The sequence below is a fragment of the Theropithecus gelada genome, chromosome 10 (genome assembly GCF_003255815.1).
Source record: "Theropithecus gelada isolate Dixy chromosome 10, Tgel_1.0, whole genome shotgun sequence".
Lineage (NCBI taxonomy): Eukaryota > Metazoa > Chordata > Mammalia > Primates > Cercopithecidae > Theropithecus > Theropithecus gelada.
In genome coordinates this window covers 10,018,202-10,036,955 of record NC_037678.1, presented here as the reverse complement: position 1 = coordinate 10,036,955, position 18,754 = coordinate 10,018,202, and the positions used below count along the sequence as shown (strand labels likewise).

The window sequence follows — 18,754 nt, the reverse complement described above, 5'->3', positions numbered from 1 at the left end:
ACATTTTTCTGTTGTACATAAAGCAAAAAAGCAATAGAATGTTCCATAAACTTAAAAAAAAAGTTAGAACAATCACACCCACTCATGGGTTCTGAAAAGTACAGTAACGGAGTCAGGCTAGTACAAAGGCCTAAGAGCAGAGTCTGGGTAAAAGTGATCAATCTAGTTTCACTTTGGAAACTGGATAGAAACGTGGGAATAGAAACTAGCAATAGAAGTCAGACTCCATGAGGTAATTTTTGCAATCGTTGTTGGCTTTATAATTAATAAGAGATAAGAGAATTTTAACCTAAAGGTCATTTTAAGCTTACAACAACTAGAGACAATTTTATTACAAGTTTTAAAAACTAACTTTATTGAACTTCAATTCAGACACAATAAACTTCACCTAGTGTACAATTCAATGCATTCTGACAATGGCATATACCTGTATAACCATGACCATCAAGAGATGTATTTTCATCCCTAGGGTTTTCTTGTGTCCCTTTGTACTCAATTTCTCCTTCCACTTCCAGCCCCAGGCAATCACTGATCTGCTGTCACTAGAGAAACCTGAATTTTTTTCCTCATACAATTTGAAAAATTGAGATATAATTCACATACTATAAAGTTCAACCATTCAAAGTGCATAATTCCATAGTTTATCGCCACTATCTAATTCCAGAACATTGTCACTGCCCCAAAAATAAACCCTGTATCCATCAGTTACTCTTCGTTTCCTGTTCTGGACATTTCATTTAAACCAAATCACACAATATGTGGCCTTTTGTGTCTATCTTCTTCCATTTGGAAAATGTTTTTAAGGTTCATTCATTTTTTTGTAGTTGTTTTTAAGACTGAGTCTCGTTCTGTCACCCAGGCTAGAATGCAATGGCTTGATCCCCATTCACGGCAACCTCCATCTCCCAGGTTCAAGCGACTGTTGTGCCCCAGCCTCCAGAGTAGCTGAGACTATAGGCACACACCACCATGCCTGGCTAATTTTTTGGTATTTTTAGTAGACATACGGTTTCACCATGTTGCCCAGGCTGGTCTCAAACTCCTGGACTCAAGTGATCCACCTGCCTTGGCCTCCCAAAGTACTGGGATTATAGACATGAGCGACCACATACAACCAAGGTTCATTCATTTTATAACATATATCAACAGTATTCTTTTTATGAGTGAATAATATTCCATTGTATGGATATACCATATTTTGTTTATTCATCAACTGAAAGACATGTGGGTTGTTTCCACTTTTTAGCTATTTTGAATATGCTGCTATGAACATTTGTGTGTATATTTTTACATGGACAAATGTTTTCAATTTTCTAGGATATATATCTAGAAGTGGAATTGCTAGGTCACAGGATCTATGTTTAACCTTTTGAAAAGCTGCTAAACTGTCTGCAGTTTTTAAACTTCATTCTGAGATAATTATAGATTCACATGTAGCTATAAGAAATAATACAAAGAGCTCATGTATCCTTTACTCAGTTTCCTCCAATGGTAACATCTTGCAAAACTACAGTACAATATTACAACCAGAATACTGGCACTGATACAGTCAACATACACATTTCCATCACCCTAAGGATCTCTCACATTGACCTTTTATAGCCACATCTACTTTCAGCCCCACACCATCCACAGGCCCTGACAATATGAAGAACCAATCTGTGCTTCATAGCTATAATTCTGTCATTTCAAGAATGTTACATAAATAGAATCATACAATATGTAACATTTTAGGATTGGCTTTTTTTACTCAGAATAATTCTCAAGAGTCATTCAGGGTGTTTTATTTCTACAAAGTTTGCCCCTTTTTAAAAGTTGCTAAGTAGCATCCCACAGTCTGAATTAATTAATTAATTAATTAATTATGAGATGGAGTCTCACTCTGTCATCCAGGCTAGAGTACAGGGGAGTGATCTTGGCTCACTGCAACCTCTGCTTCCTGGGTTCAAGCAATTCTCCTGCCTCAGCCTCCCAAGTAGCTGGGACTATGTGTGCCCGCCACGTCTGGCTAATTTTTGTATTTTTAGTATAGACAGGGTTTTACCATGTTGGCCAGGCTGGTCTCCAACTCCTGACCGCAAGTGATCCGCCCACCTTGACCTCACAAAGGGCTGGGATTACAGGCATAAGCCACCACACCCAACCTCAAATGAATTTCTGTATATGGTACAAGGTAAGAGTCAATGTTCTCTCTCTCCTCTTCTATTTTTTTTTTTTTAAGATGGAGTCTTGCTCTGTCGCCCAGGCTGCAGTGCACTGGTGCAATCTCGGCTCACTGCAACCTCCACCTCCCAGGTTCAAGTGATTCTCCTGCCTCAGCCTCTCATGTAGCTGGGATTACAGGCGCACGCCACCATACCCAGCTAATTTTTGTATTTTTCAGTAAAGACGGGGTTTCACCATGTTGGCCAGAATGGTCTAGATCTCCTGATTTCGTGATCCACCCACCTCAGCCTCCCAAAGTGTTGGAATTACAGGTGTGAGCCACTGCACCCAGCCCTCTTTTAATTTTCTTAACATACAGATAGCCAGTTCTTTCCTGGTTTGTAAGTTTTTATTTAAACCAGAGTTAGAAAACTAATTAAAATAACACTAACTCTAAACACTCAAAACCACTGCCATGACACAATCCTGCCATTTCAGTAGAACAGAAAATCCCCACACCTTTCCCTCAGCTCAGAGAGCACAGGACTGAGCAGCAAGCTCCACCAGTTTGTAGGAGTTCAACTTCCAGACAGCAGGGAAATGTCTTTCTTTGAAGTTATTACATGAGTTCACAGTGAAGGGAAAGAAGAAAAGTGAGTCTTATCATTTTCCCAAGATGCTGTGAGATGTGTTGGATTTACTCTCACTCATAATTGTGCAGGATGGTTGTTCTGTTTTGTTTTGAGGTAGGGTCTCACTCTGTCTGTTCTGTTTTGTTTTGAGGTAGGGTCTCACTCTGTCACCCAGGCTGGAGTGCAGTGGTATGGTCTCAATTCCCTGCAACTTCCGCCTCCAGGGTTCAAGCGATTCTCCTGCTTCGGCCTCCCAAGTAGCTAGAATCACAGGTGCAAACCACCATGCCTGGCTAATTTTTGTTTTTTTAGTAGAGACGGGGTTTCACCATGTTGGCCAGGCTGGACTCCAACGCCTGACCTCAAGTTATCCGCCCTCCTCAACCTCCCAAAGTGCTGGGATTACAGACATGAGCCACTGTGCCCAGTCACAGGTGTGTTCAGGATGGTTTCAACCAACACCAATAGAACCAACTAACAATAGATGGCCTTCAGCAACACAGAGGGGTAGCACAAAGATCAGTAGTTTGAAAATCAGGTCACAGGCAGTCCACGCTATATGATCTTGGGTAAGTCACTTAACATTCTTAGCCCCCAGTTTGTTTACCTGTAAAACCAAGGTTTGTTATCAGGTCATGTCTAAGATCCTTCCCACTTAAACATTCTAGAATGTCAAAAATAAGCCTATTCGTTCTTTCTTTGAAAAATCAAGAAAAATGGCAAAAACAAAAAAAGTTGTCAAACTGTGAACATTTATCTAACACAGAGCACTATACTAGGCACAGCTTCGTATTTTTGTTTCCTGTTTTACTCTATTCTTCCATACTAATTAGATATCATATAAATCCCACACATCTCATAGCATCTTGGGAAATAAAAATAAAATATCTTTTGGAATTGAACTTCTCAACTTTCATATGCATGTAACAATCTTTTTTTTGAGATAGGGTCTCACTTTGTGGCCCAGTTGGAATACAGTGGTACAAACACGGTTCACTGCAGCCTTGACCTCCCAAGCTCAAGTGATCCTCCCACTTCAGCCCCCCAGGTAGCTGGGACTACAGGTGTGTGTCACCATGCCTGGCTAATTTTTGCATTTTTTTGTAGAGATGAGGTTTCACCATGTTGCCTAGGCTGGTCTCGAACTTCTGACATCAAGCAATCTGCCCACTGTGGCCTCCCAAAGTGTTGGGATTACAGCTGTGAGCCACTGCATCCCACAAATAATCTTTTCAAAACACAAATTGTGATTCTGCAGGTCTGAGGTGGAGTCTGAGATTCTGCATTCCTAATAGGCTTCCAGGTGATACAAAGGCTGCTGGACCTTGGAACACACTTTGAGTAGCAAGGTGTTAGAAGAATACGGACATAGTATCTGTTTGAGTAACCTAATTAATGCTGATACCGAAGTTTTCAGTTCTTTACATAACCAAATAAATTAGTCTTATGGCACTGATTTGAAGAATAGAATCTTATTGATTCCCAAGAGAATATACTAAGATAACAGTTCAGAAAATCAAGTTTAATTAATATTTTAATTCCTCAAGATCCTATTTGCAAGGAAAAACAGAAAAACAGAAAATCAGAAAGATACAGCATACATGAATTGTTAAGGACAATTTTCACACCCTACAGTCAATGAACAAAATATATTACAGAAATGCACTTTCAAATAATTAAAACAGGCTGGGCAACATAGTGAAACCCTGTCTCTCAAAAAAAAAAAAAAATTTAGCTTGGCCTAGTGATGTGCACTTGTAGTCCCAGCTACTCAGGAATCTGTGGTGGGAGGACCACCTGAGCCAGGGGAGGTCAAGGCTGCAATGAGCTGCGATTATGTCACTGTACTCCAGCCTGGGCAGCAGAGTGAGATCCTGGCTCAAAAAAAAAAAAAAAAGCTACACAAAGAAATAATTAAAACATTTTATACTAACACCACCACTTTATGCCTACAAGAAATCAGATTATCCTTACCCAACAAAAACAAACAAAAAATTTAGTGTGTTGTTTTTTGATAGAAAACTTGAGAGGTTCAGCAAATTGAGAGTAAATGAGTGTACACAGGAAGGAGTTACAACTCTGCCAAGAACATGGCCTAACACAAACACTGCAAAGATAAATTTCAATAAATCTTACAAAATAGAAACAAAGGCAAAAATGTAAAAGAGATTTATACAAACTCAACTGGTCAGAGGGAACAGTTTAATGGGATGGAGTGCCTCCTTATCATGCATTGCTTGGTCAGTACAGCACTTTGACTGCAGAGGTCCCAAATTAACAGCTCTATCTTCTAATCATTATGCTTCCACCCATTTTCTCCCTCTTTTAACTGTACCTACCTGTGTACGTACACACACAATTTAATATGAGCTTTGTTTTGTGTGTGTGTGTGTGTGTGTGTGTGTATGTTTTGAGACAGAGTTTTGTTCTTGTCACCCAAGCTGGAGTGCAATGTCGCAATCTCGGCTCACTGCAACCTCCACCTCCCAGATTCAAGCAATTCTCCTGCCTAGGCCTCCCAAGTAGCTGGGATGATAAGCATGGGCCACCACGCCCAGCTAATTTTTTTGTATTTTTAGTAGAGATGGGGTTTCGCCATATTGGCGAGGCTGGTCTTGAACTCCTGACCTCAAGTGATCCGCCTGCCCCAGCTTCCCAAAGTGCTGGGATTACAGGGGTGAGTCACTGTGCCCGGCCAACATAAGCTTTATTGGAATACAAAAGAAATGTATGCTCATCATCGAAAATCAGAAAGATACAGGAAAATCCAAAAGATGGAAAAAATATAATGTCCCCCATGAAATCTCACTACTCAGAGATAGTTATTCATATTCTGGTGTACAGCCTCGAAGCCACTTTTCTAGAATTATACAGATCAGTGGTAAACATTATTCCACATTTTCAAAATTATTTTTAAACAATTTTGTAAAGATGGAGTCTTGCTGTGTTGCCAAGGCTGGTCTTGAACTCCTGGGCTGGACAGGAAACTGGCGGGGAGGTCTGCTTGAGCCCAGGAGACAGAGGGTACAGTGAGCTGAGATCCCACCACTGCACTCCAGCAGGAGGCGACAGAGCAAGACCCTGTCTCAAAAAATTATAAAAATATAAAAAACCAAAACTACAATGTACACTTATCAAAGAACAACAGCTAAGAAGGGGAAATTACATTTTAGTATAAATACATAAAATTTTGATTCATATCCACTGAAAATGTTTCAAGGACACCTGGGGGTCCTCAGACCACACTTTGAAAACCAATGAGCTATATTATAGTGCCTCTTCAGTTAGGGCACACTATACAAACAGTTACAAGGCATGGTCTCAGGAACACACTTAACCTAAAAAAAATCCTAATTTTGGTACATCACCTATTCAACAATTATTAAGTGCTTACAATGTAGAAAGTATTCTTATACATTTACAATGCAGAAAGTATTCAATGTAGAAAAATCAAAAAGGAAAACGAATCCTCCTTGTGGCACTTACATTTTACAAAGAGATAGCCACAACCAATAAACAAATGAACTATCTATTCTGTCAAATAAGTGGTATGAAGGAAAATAAAAGCAAGATTTTATAAAATAGGATGGTCAGGGAGTGCCTAACTGAAAAAGTAACTTTTCTTTTCACTTTTTTCTTTTTTTTTAAGAGACATGGTCTTGCTCTGTCACCCAGGCTGGAGTGCAGTGGCACAGTCATAGCTCACTGCCGCCTCAAATTCTTGGGCTCAACTGATCCTCCCCACTCAGCCTCCTGTGTAGCTAGTACTACAGGCACATGCCACCATGCCTGGCTAATTTGTTGTTGTTGTTGCTGTTGCTTCATAGAGACAGCATCTCACCATGATGCCCAGACTAGCCTTGAACTCCTGGCTTCAAGTGATTCTCCCTACTCGGCTTCCCAAAGCGCTGGGATTATAGGTATGAGCCACCATAACGGGCCCAAAAGGAACATTTAATCAAAAATCTCAAAGTGATGCAGGAGCAAGCCATGAGGCTACTCAGGGAAAGGTGCTCTACATAGAAGGAATAACAAGTACAAAAGCCCTGGTACGGGAGCTAAGGTGCTCAGGGACAGCAAACAAAGCCAATATGGCTGGGGTAAAATAAGCAAGGGAGAGAAGAGAAGGAGATAAAATCAAGAGTTATAAAGCAGTTCACGTGGGACTTTGTAGAGCAGTATAAGGACTGTGGCTTTTCCAGTGAATGAGAATTACTGGCAGGTTGTGAGTACGGAGGGATATGACCTGATTAATTTTAAATGGATCATGTAATAAATAGTGTTTAAACTCAAAAAGCTGAATTAAACACCTGTTCCATCTCTTACTGTGTGCCCTTAAGCTTTTGAGCCTCAGTTTCCACTGTAAATTGTGAAGATACAGACACTGCAAAAAGTTGTTGTGAAGATCAAACAATATACATAAGGCTGAGGGGCTTACGAGCAGTGACTTACGCCTGTAATCCCAAAACTTTGGGAGGCAGAGGTCGGAGGACTGATTGAGCTCAGGAGTTGAAAACCAGCTTGGGCAACACAGCAAGACCTCATTTTCACAAAAAATAAAAAACTTACTGGGGCAGAGGAGGAGAAAAAAATATTGGGGTATAGCAGTGCATGCCTGTGGTCCAGCTACTTGGGAGGTTGAGATGGGAGGATTGCTTGAGCCAGGAAGGTTGAGTCTGCAGTGAACACTACCGCACTCTAGCCTGGTGACAGAGCAACACCTTGTCTAAAAAAAAAAAAAAAAAAAAAAAATATATATATATATATATATATATATATATATATATGTATACACACACACACACATATTAAAATATTTATAAATTATGACAGACTACAAAAATTTCACTACTGAGTTTGTTTGCACTATGTAGTTGCCATATATTCCTCTTTTCTAAGCCCTCTATACTCACCCTACTGCCACCATCATCCATTTATGCAACTTTGCCATGAGATTAATGCCCCAGACCTCTGATACTATGAGCTCAGCCAGATACTGCCCTTTAGCTTGATGAGTGCAAAGCAAAGAAAGTGGGGTTTTTGTCACTGATGGCAGAGTGGTTTTTCAGCATTATTTTCCTTGTTGTTATAAGGAAAATCTTTTTTAAAAATAATGCATGTGGTAATCATAAAAGTGAAGTTCCAAAAAAACAAGACTTTATGAGTCTCATCTTTATTTAATTTGGCACTGTTTTAATAAAGCTAAAACTGTTAGTTCTTGGTCTTGACAGCTTGCCTCATCCAAAAAGAAACAAAAAGGAGGGAAAAAAAGATGCAGACTGACAGATGAATTCAAATTTCTTTGATCTGCGTCCTAACTCTAAGGGGACTTCAGATAAATCAGTGAGTCAGAGAAGGGGCAGTAAGATGTAAGCCAGAATACTGATGACAACAGCTGTCTGTCTACCTACCTGTCTTCTGAGATCATCATTAAAGTATGAGATCACCAAGACTAGGGAATACAGAGTAAGATAAGATGGAGGTACACTGGAGAACTATGAGGCCTGTCGCATTCTGACTCCACTTCCCAGCGGGCAGAAGGTGAATACCCAGGCACTGGTTTTTATCTCCACCTCCTAAGATGTGAGTCAGTCAGAGTAGTGATAGAATCCTGCAAAGGAAAAACCCAAAGAAAACCAAAATCTTTGGGAAAAATTATAAACAATCTCATATATTAGAGGCCTCTGATGGTTTCTTTGAAATGGGTCAATTTCCTTATCTTAAAGTGGAGGGCAAGAATTTTCTACCTAAGGTTTCCCTACCTAAGGTTTCTCTCAAACTCTAAAATCCCTTGAATATAAAAAAAAGTGGCCAGGTGCGGTGGCTCACACCTGTAATCCCAGCAGTTTGGGAGGCAGAGGCGGGAGGATCACCTGAGGTCAGGAGTTTGAGACCAGCCTGACCAACATGGAGAAACCCCGTCTCTACTAAAAACACAAAATCAGCGGGACATGGTGGTGCATGCCTGTAATCCCAGCTACTCAGGAGGCTGAGGCAGGAGAATTGCTTGAACCCGGGAGGTGGAGGTTGCGGTGAGCCCAGATCGCACCACTGCACTCCAGCCTGGACAGCAAGAGTGAAACTCCGCCTCAAAAAAAAAAAAAAAAAAGTATGTTCTTTTAAAGTCCACATTAATATTTAGAGCAAGCGTGTACATCCTGCAGCCTAGGATGGCTTTGAATGTGGCCCAACACAAATTTGTAAACTTTCTTAAAACACTATGAGATTTTTTTTTTTGCAATTTTTTAAAAGCTCATCAGCTATCGTTAGTGTTAATGTATTCCAAGACAATTCTTCTTCATCCATTGTAACCCTTGCCAAAAGATTTAGAGCATTAAGAGATCCAAAAAGTAGGTATTGCTAGTGCAACCTGGAGTTTTTCATCAGTTTTATAGACTTCTGAGTGATGTGAACCCAAATGGGGCAACTTCCTTAAAGAGTTAACATACTATCAAAAAGGGCAAAATTTATTTGTCCACAATCTGCCCTATGATAGTTCCTTTTAACCTCATTTTTACTAACTGCCACTCCCCTCTTGATCCATACTATTCTCAAACATACAGTGCAGAGACAAATTGTAATGATTAGGGAACTAGAAGTTAAAAAACAATGCAGGAATTTTAAGTATACAGATATCAAGGAAGGAGAGACTAAATGGACTGAAGAAATATTTTATTTTTATTTTTTGAGATGGAGTCTCGCTCTGTCGCCCAGGCTGGAATGCAGTGGTGCGACCTAGGCTCACTGCAATCTCCGCCTCCCGGGTTCAAGAGATTCCCCTGCCTCAGTTTCCTGAGTAGCTGGAATTACAAGCGCCCACCACCACGCTTGGCTAACTTTTGTATTTTTAGTAGAGATGGGGTTTCACCATGTTGGCAAGGCTGGTCTCGAACTCCTGACCTCAAGTGATTCGCCCACTTCAGCTTCCCAAAGTGCTGAAGAAATATTTTCAAAAATAAAACAGATATTTTCAAATAAATAACATGTATGTGGCACAAAACCAAAAAGATTTTAAAGTACACAGTTAAAAATAAAAGCATTTTCTGAAGGATAAATCAAAGAGAACACTTAGAAAACTTCAGTATATAGGTTGTGCTGTTTTTCTTAGGCTGGTTAGTAGGTGTGCATTAATCAAATCTTATAATACTTTATATATTCTTTGGCATTTACGGAGCACTCTCATAACAACAACAACAAAGTCTCTTCCACCCCAGCTCCCCAGTTCTCTATTCCCCTTTACTGAGGCAGCCACTGTTATCAGCTTCTGTGGTCCTTCCAGAGACATTCCGTGCATGGACAAATGTGTGGGTGTGCACACAGACATACATGCACAAGACAGAGAGAGAAAAAACAAAGTGACTCCCTAACTGTGCCTCATTAAGATCAGGTTTATATCATGGACCAAAGCATACCTCAGGAACTGTTTCAATCCTTTTCTGTCCCGCAAGTGACAGAAGTGAATTCACTTCTGTGAATTCTGTGAATTCTGTCCCGCTGTTGTTATAACTAAGAGGACTGCAGTGGCTGGATACAGCTTAGGGCCCGTCTAGTCAAAGCCTTACACATTAGCTGTCAAGAGCCAAGTCCTAGCATTTCTCCATTCTAAAACACACCAGAGTCAGTACCACGCCCCCAAATTCCCTAAGACTTAGCTTCAGAAATTCTATAATGTCCATCTTATTTGTTTTGTTGTTGTTGTTTGTTTTTGTTTGTTTTGTTTTATTTGAGGCAGGGTCTCACTCTGTCGCCCAGGCTGGAGTGCAGTGGCACAATCTCAGCTCACTGCAGCCTCTTCCTCCTGGGTTCAAGCGATTCTCCTGCCTCAGCCCCCCAAGTAGCTGGGACTACAGACATGCACCACCATGCCTGGCTAATTTTTGTATTTTTAGTAGAGACGGGGTTTCCTATGTTGGCCAAGCTCGTCTTGAACTACTGACCTCAAATGATTCACCTGCCTCCGCTTCCTAAAGTGCTGAGGTAACAGGCGTGCGCCACTGTGCCCAGCCCCATAATGTCCATCTTAGATCATTCATTTTCTAATCAAAATTATCCAGATACATTTCCATAGTAGCGAGAAAAGCTCTAACTGTGGTTTGATCAGAACACTTACATTCAGCAATAAACATCACGAGCAGACATGGCATACTGCACATTCTGAGATGCAGAAGAATTCCAACTTTGAAAGCTATTTTTCAACATCTGCTTTGGACAAGGATTGGCTAAAATACAGGATGGTGGGTAGAAGATTCATTTCTTAATGTAAGAACAGATCCCAAAATACTTCGATAAAATCTTGATTTAAAAGTTTATACTTGTGAAAAAAAAACAAAAAAAAGTTTATACTTGTTTCATTAAAGTATGACAATCTAAATTTCATTACTCTCTTTCATTCAAAAATACTTACTGTATACCATGTGCCAGTATCAGAAGCCAATATATAGATTAATATATTGCCCTTGCGAAGCTAATAATCTAATTAGGAAGACTGGTTCCAAAGGTCCAGTAAGAGACTACCAGCAGTGAGGAGGATGAAAGTTTTATTTTGCTTTTTTGAGACAGAATCTTGCTCTGTCACCCAGATTGGAGTAGAATGGCATGATCACAGCTTGTTGCAGCCTCGACCTCCTGGGCTCTCCTACCTCAGCCTCTCAAGTAGCTCTGATTACAGGTGGGCACCACCATGCCTGGCTAATTTTTTTTTTTTTTTTTTTTTTTTGTAGAGATGGGGTCTTGAACTCTTGGGCTCAAGCAATTATCCTGCATCAGCCTCCTGAAGTGTTGGGACTACAGGTGTGAGCCACCATGCCAGGCCTGAAAGTTTGTATATAACATACACGAACATGTCTCACCAAAACCCCCAAGGTCCAAATATTCAAAAGAAAATTGTTCATAAATTTACAACGTACCCTTGAAGTTTGCTATCATATTCAACATCCTGAAGTTTTATTTAGGGTAAAACTTTCCATCCTGAATTCTGTCAACAAGGTTTACTTTAAAGCTCTCATTAAATAGCAGTCTCACCTATAAAGCATATATTCATACAGGTCAAAATATTCTATTGCTAGAAAATTTATGGCTCATATGTTTTATCTACTGATAAAGTCTAAAAGTCCTGACTTCTCAGAGAATGGCTTTTAGTTCACTGAGGCTTCATAACAGACGCTTTTTCATTTCCTATCATAAAGAAAGACAATATTTTACTATATAGCTGTCATATTACTATTAGAATCCAGGTAACGGCTACAGCACTTCAGAACAAAACAGTAGCAATTTTACAAAACCAACACATTGCTAATGTTTTTGATCATTTAGGAGGCAGCTACTGGAGATATCAGTTTGCTATTACTTTCTATATCCAGAGTCTCTCCACTTTTACGAACATAAACAAAAGAAAGAAGTTCACATACATGCTATTTTTGGCAGACCTTTCATTCAACCTGCATCCAACACTCCTGTCAATTTCGTTTCACATACTATCATCCTTTGTAAGTTTTATGAAGTAGCTGGTTCAACAGATGGGTGGCTAGCCCTGCCCAACACATGCCGGAAAGGAAAAACAGCTCTTAGCAGGCAAGACAAGAAAATATTAAGTATGTCCCTTTCCCTCTTAAGGCTGAGAACACTGAGACTACCTAAGAAGAAAGCAAACAATCTTTTAACCTTTATAAAGTTACTGGACTGAGATGATTTGTAAGTAACAAGGTGATTTTAAAAAGGGAGAGAGTTCAAATGCTAAAATCTAACCCTCAAGATAAAATAGGCCCTTGCCCACACATAGCAAAGAACCGGAATAGAGAGGAAAAATAAATTCAAATTAGTGTAACTGGGAGCTTTTTCATCAAAGACAGATGGAAAGCATTCGGATAAGCACACTATCTTGTTTAGAACACAAAGCTCAATAGATCTGTAGGAGGAAAAGGAAAGAACCTGAAAGACACAGCCTATGTGCATAAAAAATGACTCATTACTGTCATATTAGTAAAACCAGAAAGAACAAAATGGTAGTGGTATCTGTCTTCTTTGCCCCTTCCCTGATCGTAAGCTTTATTAACCAGATAGCATCTGATCCTGTCTTCAACTGATGTATACCTATGTCTTTCAACATACTACCTAAAATGCTCCCCAAGGAGAACAGTGAGACCAATTCTGCCAGAGACAGTATCTGCCAGAACCAAGAAGTCTTATTTCCCTTTGAGTGAAAGCCAGTGGATGGGGAAGAGGTCCCCAAATGCCACTTGTCTGAATCTTTTAAGATATGCTCTCAAACAAGAAAACACTACAGATTACATTTTAGTAGAGATCTAAAAATAGCAAAAGAACATTCCCTATTTTTAGATATCTGACTTCCAAGTGTAAAAACACTAAAAGAAACCATTAAAAACTAACTGTATTTTTTAAAGGTTTTAAAAAACTCTCAATTGGAAAACTGTTTTTAGAGATAAAATGCCAAAAATCCTGCCTTGTGTTGACTGACTCTTTGCTCAAACTTACCCATCTCCAAAATTCAGTCCTAATCCTATGTGTTATTAAGGACATTTCCACAGAACCAAAAGATGATACAGAAAGGATATACCACAAACAAGAAAGAACAGCAAAGAAAAAAAATTTAAAGATGCTTTCAGAAAAACAAAGAGTGTAGACTAATGATTAAAGACAATGTATAAAACAGCAAAGCAATTTAATTGTCCTTCATTTAAAACAGTGCCACAGACAATACAATACTTGATTAAAGAAGATGAATAGTTTTTTTCTCAAATAGGTCTCCTCGACTGAATAGTCTTAAAACCAGTAAGCATCTAATTCAAAACTTTCGGAATAACTAGAATTTGCAATGAGAGAAAAATTAATAAAAAACTGAAAATGCAGTACATTTCTTCCTCCCCATTTGACCAACTTTTTTTAAAGAAGACTATGGCAAATAAGATTTGTAGGAAATTATTAGCAAATTAGGAAATTAGGATCTATAGGAATTACCTGATTGTACTGCCATCATTAACATGTCAGGTTCCAGTAGAGTCATGACGGATTCTTCCAGAAACAAAAGTCCACAAATATACTGAAGAAAGTCCAAGTCACAGAAGAAAAGCTGTCTTGAAAGGCTATGGAAAGCTTTCACAAATTCAATCTGATGCCTTACGCTCAAATCAGACTGTGAGAACTCACTCCCCTTCTCAGTGCAGTTACCAATTTATCCACCCTTCAGGCGAGTCAAGATGACACAAAGTTGAATTACTGCCGACAGGAAACCAAAAAGCTCTCCAGTTAAGACATACTAAGTGTGGTTAGAACAGTGAGTGAGCTCCTCCCCTTGCTATTTGTCTCTGGAGGAGGGGAGAGACATATATAAAGAGACTTTCAGAAAACAGATCAACTGCTTTTTTCCTCTCTTTATAAGAGAAGATGAGGTTTTGTTCAAAATCCTACTATAAAAGACTGCTGTTAATGCAGTTTAGTGGAACAGATTAAACACAATCCAAACAACTCAACCTCATGAAAGAAGCAGTCCAATTACTGACCCATTGAAGAGAGGTGGAGAAGAGGATTAAACACATATAAACACATATATACAAAATGTAAGCTGCATAAATTTTCTGAAAAAGAATTCCAACGGCTTTTTTATCTGTGGTATTTATAGATAACAGGCTAAGGAAGTTGAACATTTAACTACAGAAGCTCAACTATTTCTCCACCCCCACTCCAATTAAAATATCTGTTTCAAAAAGTCATCTGAAAACATTCTGAAACTGTAATCTGTCTTTCAGATCTGTCAATCCCCTAAAAGAGCCTCTTACTTATGCTTGTATTAGATATACGGTCTGTGAATAGAGAGCATACTGATGTTATTTGATTTTATTTACTTTTTTTGTATGTTTGAGACAGGGTCTCACTCTGTCGCCCAGACTGGAATGCAGTGGCACAAACATGGCTTACTGCAACCTCAACCTCCCAGGCTCAAGAGCTCCTCCCACCTCAGACTCCTGAGTAGCCAGTCTCAAACCCCTAGGCTCAAGCGATCCGCCCACCTTAGCCTCACAAAGTGCTGGGATTACAGGCATGAACCACCACTCCCCACAGCACCTTTCATTAACTGATATTCAAAATAATGATATTAAGATTACTTTCAGCCTATCTGATTGACTTTTTAAAAGTTGGAAACTAAGAATTCATGTTTGGTATGTTTATCTAGAATTCCTCAATCTTTCTGGTTAACTATCAGCCTGTATGTGAAAGCTGGCTGCTGCAAACAGCCCAGCAAATACCTTAATGCTTACATAGTAAACAAATGGTAAATAAAAGCACTAGGAAACCTTAAGAGAGAAAATAGTCTCAGAATGACTGAAGGCAATATTTTGTTATTAGTAAAGAGAAGCAATGCAGATTTGGGGTGAGGGCGACTCAGTACCAGAGAGAAAAACTTCCTTCCTTTCTCACTCCAAGAACATCATGTTTAAAAGAAAAGCCAGAAAAGCTCTATATAGAACTGTGGGAATGACTCAACAGGCAAAGAGTAGCAGCCAGTGTGGGCTAAATGCTGCTCTGGGAAGGCAGAAGCATCTCACTGGCCCCTTCTGGCAACCAAATTCTCAAACTGACTTATGAAAAACAGGTAAATTTCAACTCTGAGTCTACGTGACAGTCTGGTCAAAGGTTAGCAATTAAGGGAAAAGCATCCCAAAAAGGTTGAGAAGATTGAGAGATTGAGTCATTCCTTGGTCCTTATGTGGGCTGTATAATTTGCTGTGTGAGGAGTTTCTTGTTCTTCTTCTTCTTTTTTTTTTTTTGAGAGACAGGGTCTCATTCTGTTCCCCAGACTGAGTACAATGGCATGATCTCGGCTCACTGCAGCCTCAACCTCCCGGGCTCAAGTGATCCTCCCACCTCAGCCTGCCCGTAGCTTGGACTACAGACACATGCCACAACACCCGGCTAATTTTTGTATTTTTAGTAAAGATGGAGTTTCACCATGTTGCCCAGGCTGGCCTTGAACTCCTAAATTCAAGTAATCCCCCTGCCTCAGCTACCCAAAGTGTTGGGATTACAGGCTTGAGCCACCACACCTGGTCTTTGTTAAATTTACTTTGTCTCTCTAGTAATGAGGGTTTTCAAATGAAACAAGTTTTCACAGTTCGGTATTTATAGGAAAATAAATACGAAATTTTAAGATTACTGCACAGAAGATGGTAGGAAGGGCAGAGGACTGTCTCCCTCCTGCCAAAAGTGTTCACCCTAGAAGAGAGCATGTAATGCTACAGTGTCAATACTCCAGTGCCACAGGAGATACTAAGAGTCATGCGATAGGAGTAACAAACATAACATCTCAGTTGATTTGACTTTTTCTTAGCAATTCCACACCCATTATCTCATTGGCACTTTGAGGTAAAAAGAGCTAAATAAAAGAAAAACAATTTTTTAAACAGTAATCTTTAAAAAATAAAACAAGAAGCAATGTAATCTTTCTCAATTGCTAAGATTTTGCATTTACTCTCAAGAGTATTAGCACAGCAACATTCATTGTCAAAATTCTAAAAGTTACAATTCTAAAAGTCTGAACCCCTGTGAAAGCTTCAGTTCCATTATGTTTTTGCGCAAATTAGTAACACTTCGTAGAAAAAGAACTAAAGTAAACTTTAACAAGGGCTCTGCACAAATGAAGATGACTTCAAGTTAACAGCACCAAGGGAATGAGAGATAATGATCTTAATTTCCAATAGAACAAAAGCTTTGCTTCTAATCCTAACTAGCAAATCAACACAAATTTGATATGATCTACAGTCTCTATTAATTCACTCTAAAGGGACATTATACTGTAGGATATCAATATAGTTTTTTGTTTTTGTTTTTTTTTTTTTGAGACAAAGTCTCACTCTGCCACTCAGGCTGGAGTACAGTGGCACAATCTCGGCTCACTGCAACCTCTACCTCCCAGGTTCAAGTGATTCTCATACCTCAGCCTCCCAACTAGCTGGGATTACAGTCGCCCACCACCATACCCAGCTAATTTTTACATATTTTTTTTTTAGCTGAGATGGGGTTTCACCATGTTGGCCCAGGCTGGTTTTGAACTCCTGGCCTCAAGTGATCCACCAGCCTTGGCCTCCCAACGTGTTGGGAATCCAGGCATAAGCCACGGCACCTAGCCTAGTTTTAAATTTTTTAACAGTTTTGGCAGTTATTAATGATTTTTTTTTCTTTTTTTTTTTGAGACAGAGTCTTGCTGTGTCGCCCAGGCTGGAGTGTAGTGGCACGATCTCGGCTCACTGCAACCTCCACCTCCCAGGTTCAAGCGGTTCTCCTGCCTCAGCCTCCTGAGTAGCTGGGATTACAGGCGCACACCACCAGCCTGGCTAATTTTTGTATTTTTAGTAGAGACGGGGTTTCACCATGTTGGCTAGGATGGTCTCAATCTCCTGACCTCGTGATCTGCCTGCCTTGGCCTCCCAAAGTGCTGGGATTACAGGCATAAGCCACTGCACCTGGCCAACAACAACTATTTTCTTAACATAACTATAATATTTTCACACTTAAATTTTATAAATTCCTTAATATCAGTTAAACAACCAGTGTTCAAATTTTCAGTTATCTCTCTCTCTCTTTTTTTTTTTTTCAGACAGGGTCTCACTCTGTTGCCCAGACTGGACTGCAGTGGAGTGATCTCGGCTCACTGCAGCCTCGACCTCCCAGGCTCAAACGATCCTCCCATCTCAGCCTCCCAAGTAGCTGGGACCACAGGTACATGCCACCATACTCAGCTAATATTTAAAATTTCTGTAGAGATGGGGGGCGTCATCAAGTTACCCAGGCTGGTCTTGAAATCCTGGGCTCAGGCAATCCTCCTGCCTCAGCCTCCCAAAGTGGCAGGATTACAGATGTGAGCCACCTCACCCAGTCCAGGTTAAAGTTTTTGACAGTAGTATTTCACAGGTGGTAGTGTGTACTTGAGTAATAGCTTCTGAACTGTGCTCCTTCTCTTCGGCCTTGTTTCTACTAAAAACCATCCTTGTTACCAACTGACTGTTATTTCTCTTTGAAAATTCAGTTTAAGGTGCTGCCTTCTCCATAAAGCCCTCTCTGATCCCTGGCACTCTCCCCATCTCACACAGTCTCCACGGATATGCTAACTACCCCTCCTTTAGGCTCCCCCAGCACCTGCGCCTGCCTCCGTTAATACCGCATGGCTTAATCCTAGCCAGGAGGGGTGGTGGCTCACACCTGTAATTTCAGCACTTTGAGAGGCTGAGGCAGGTGGATCAGGGGTTCGAGACCAGCCTGACCAACATGGTGAAACCCCATCTCTACTATAAATACAAAAATTAGCTGGGCATAGTGGCATATGCCTGTAATATGAAGCATATTGTAATTTGAGACTCTGTCTCAAAAAAAAAAAAATACAAACAAAAAATTCCTCTGCATTCCCAAATCTTGCTCAGTGTCTGACATATATGACAGCATTCATAAATGTGTGCCAAGTGTAATGAAAAGCCCTTATTTATCAAAGAAATTCAAATGGCATGGGAAAAGTTCATAACAAAAAAAAATCATTACCTACCCAGAAAGGGCAGGTGCTCTGCTAAAATTTTCATTAGAACACATACTGTGCCGGGCGCGGTGGCTCAAGCCTGTAATCCCAGCACTTTGGGAGGCCGAGACGGGCAGATCACGAGGTCAGGAGATCGAGACCATCCTGGCTAACACGGTGAAACCCCGTCTCTACTAAAAAATACAAAAAACTAGCCGGGCGAAGTGGCGGGCGCCTGTGGTCCCAGCTACTCGGGAGGCTGAGGCAGGAGAATGGCGTGAACCCGGGAGGCGGAGCTTGCAGTGAGCTGAGATCCGGCCACCGCACTCCAGCCTGGGCGACAGAGCCAGACTCAGTCTCAAAAAAAAAAAAAAAAAAAAAAAAAAAAAAAAAAAAAAAAAAAGCCACCCCTTTTTTTTGTTTTTTTTGGGGCCCCTTTTTTTTTTTTTTTTTTTTTTTT

General features: G+C 40.1%; 1 protein-coding gene and 1 long non-coding RNA gene across 7 annotated transcripts in view; one reads left to right on the top strand and one right to left on the bottom strand.

Annotated features, from left to right (window-relative positions):
• Positions 1-18,754, bottom strand: part of MRTFA (myocardin related transcription factor A) — a 273,324-nt gene that overhangs the window by 106,067 nt on the left and 148,503 nt on the right. Inside the window, exon 1 of one of the 6 annotated variants that reach the window (XM_025400082.1) lies at positions 13,752-14,056. The exons of the other annotated variants lie outside the window; for them this stretch is intronic. Coding sequence (XP_025255867.1) covers positions 13,752-13,797 — 46 coding nt within the window. The 5' untranslated portion in view covers positions 13,798-14,056. Of the gene's footprint in view, positions 1-13,751; positions 14,057-18,754 lie in introns of those variants that run through there. 6 annotated transcript variants of the gene reach the window in all.
• LOC112633441 lies at positions 2,148-7,099 on the top strand. The gene is made up of 5 exons (XR_003121526.1): positions 2,148-2,891; positions 2,929-3,346; positions 3,725-3,799; positions 3,885-4,080; positions 6,605-7,099. It is a non-coding gene; the product is annotated as an uncharacterized LOC112633441 (long non-coding RNA).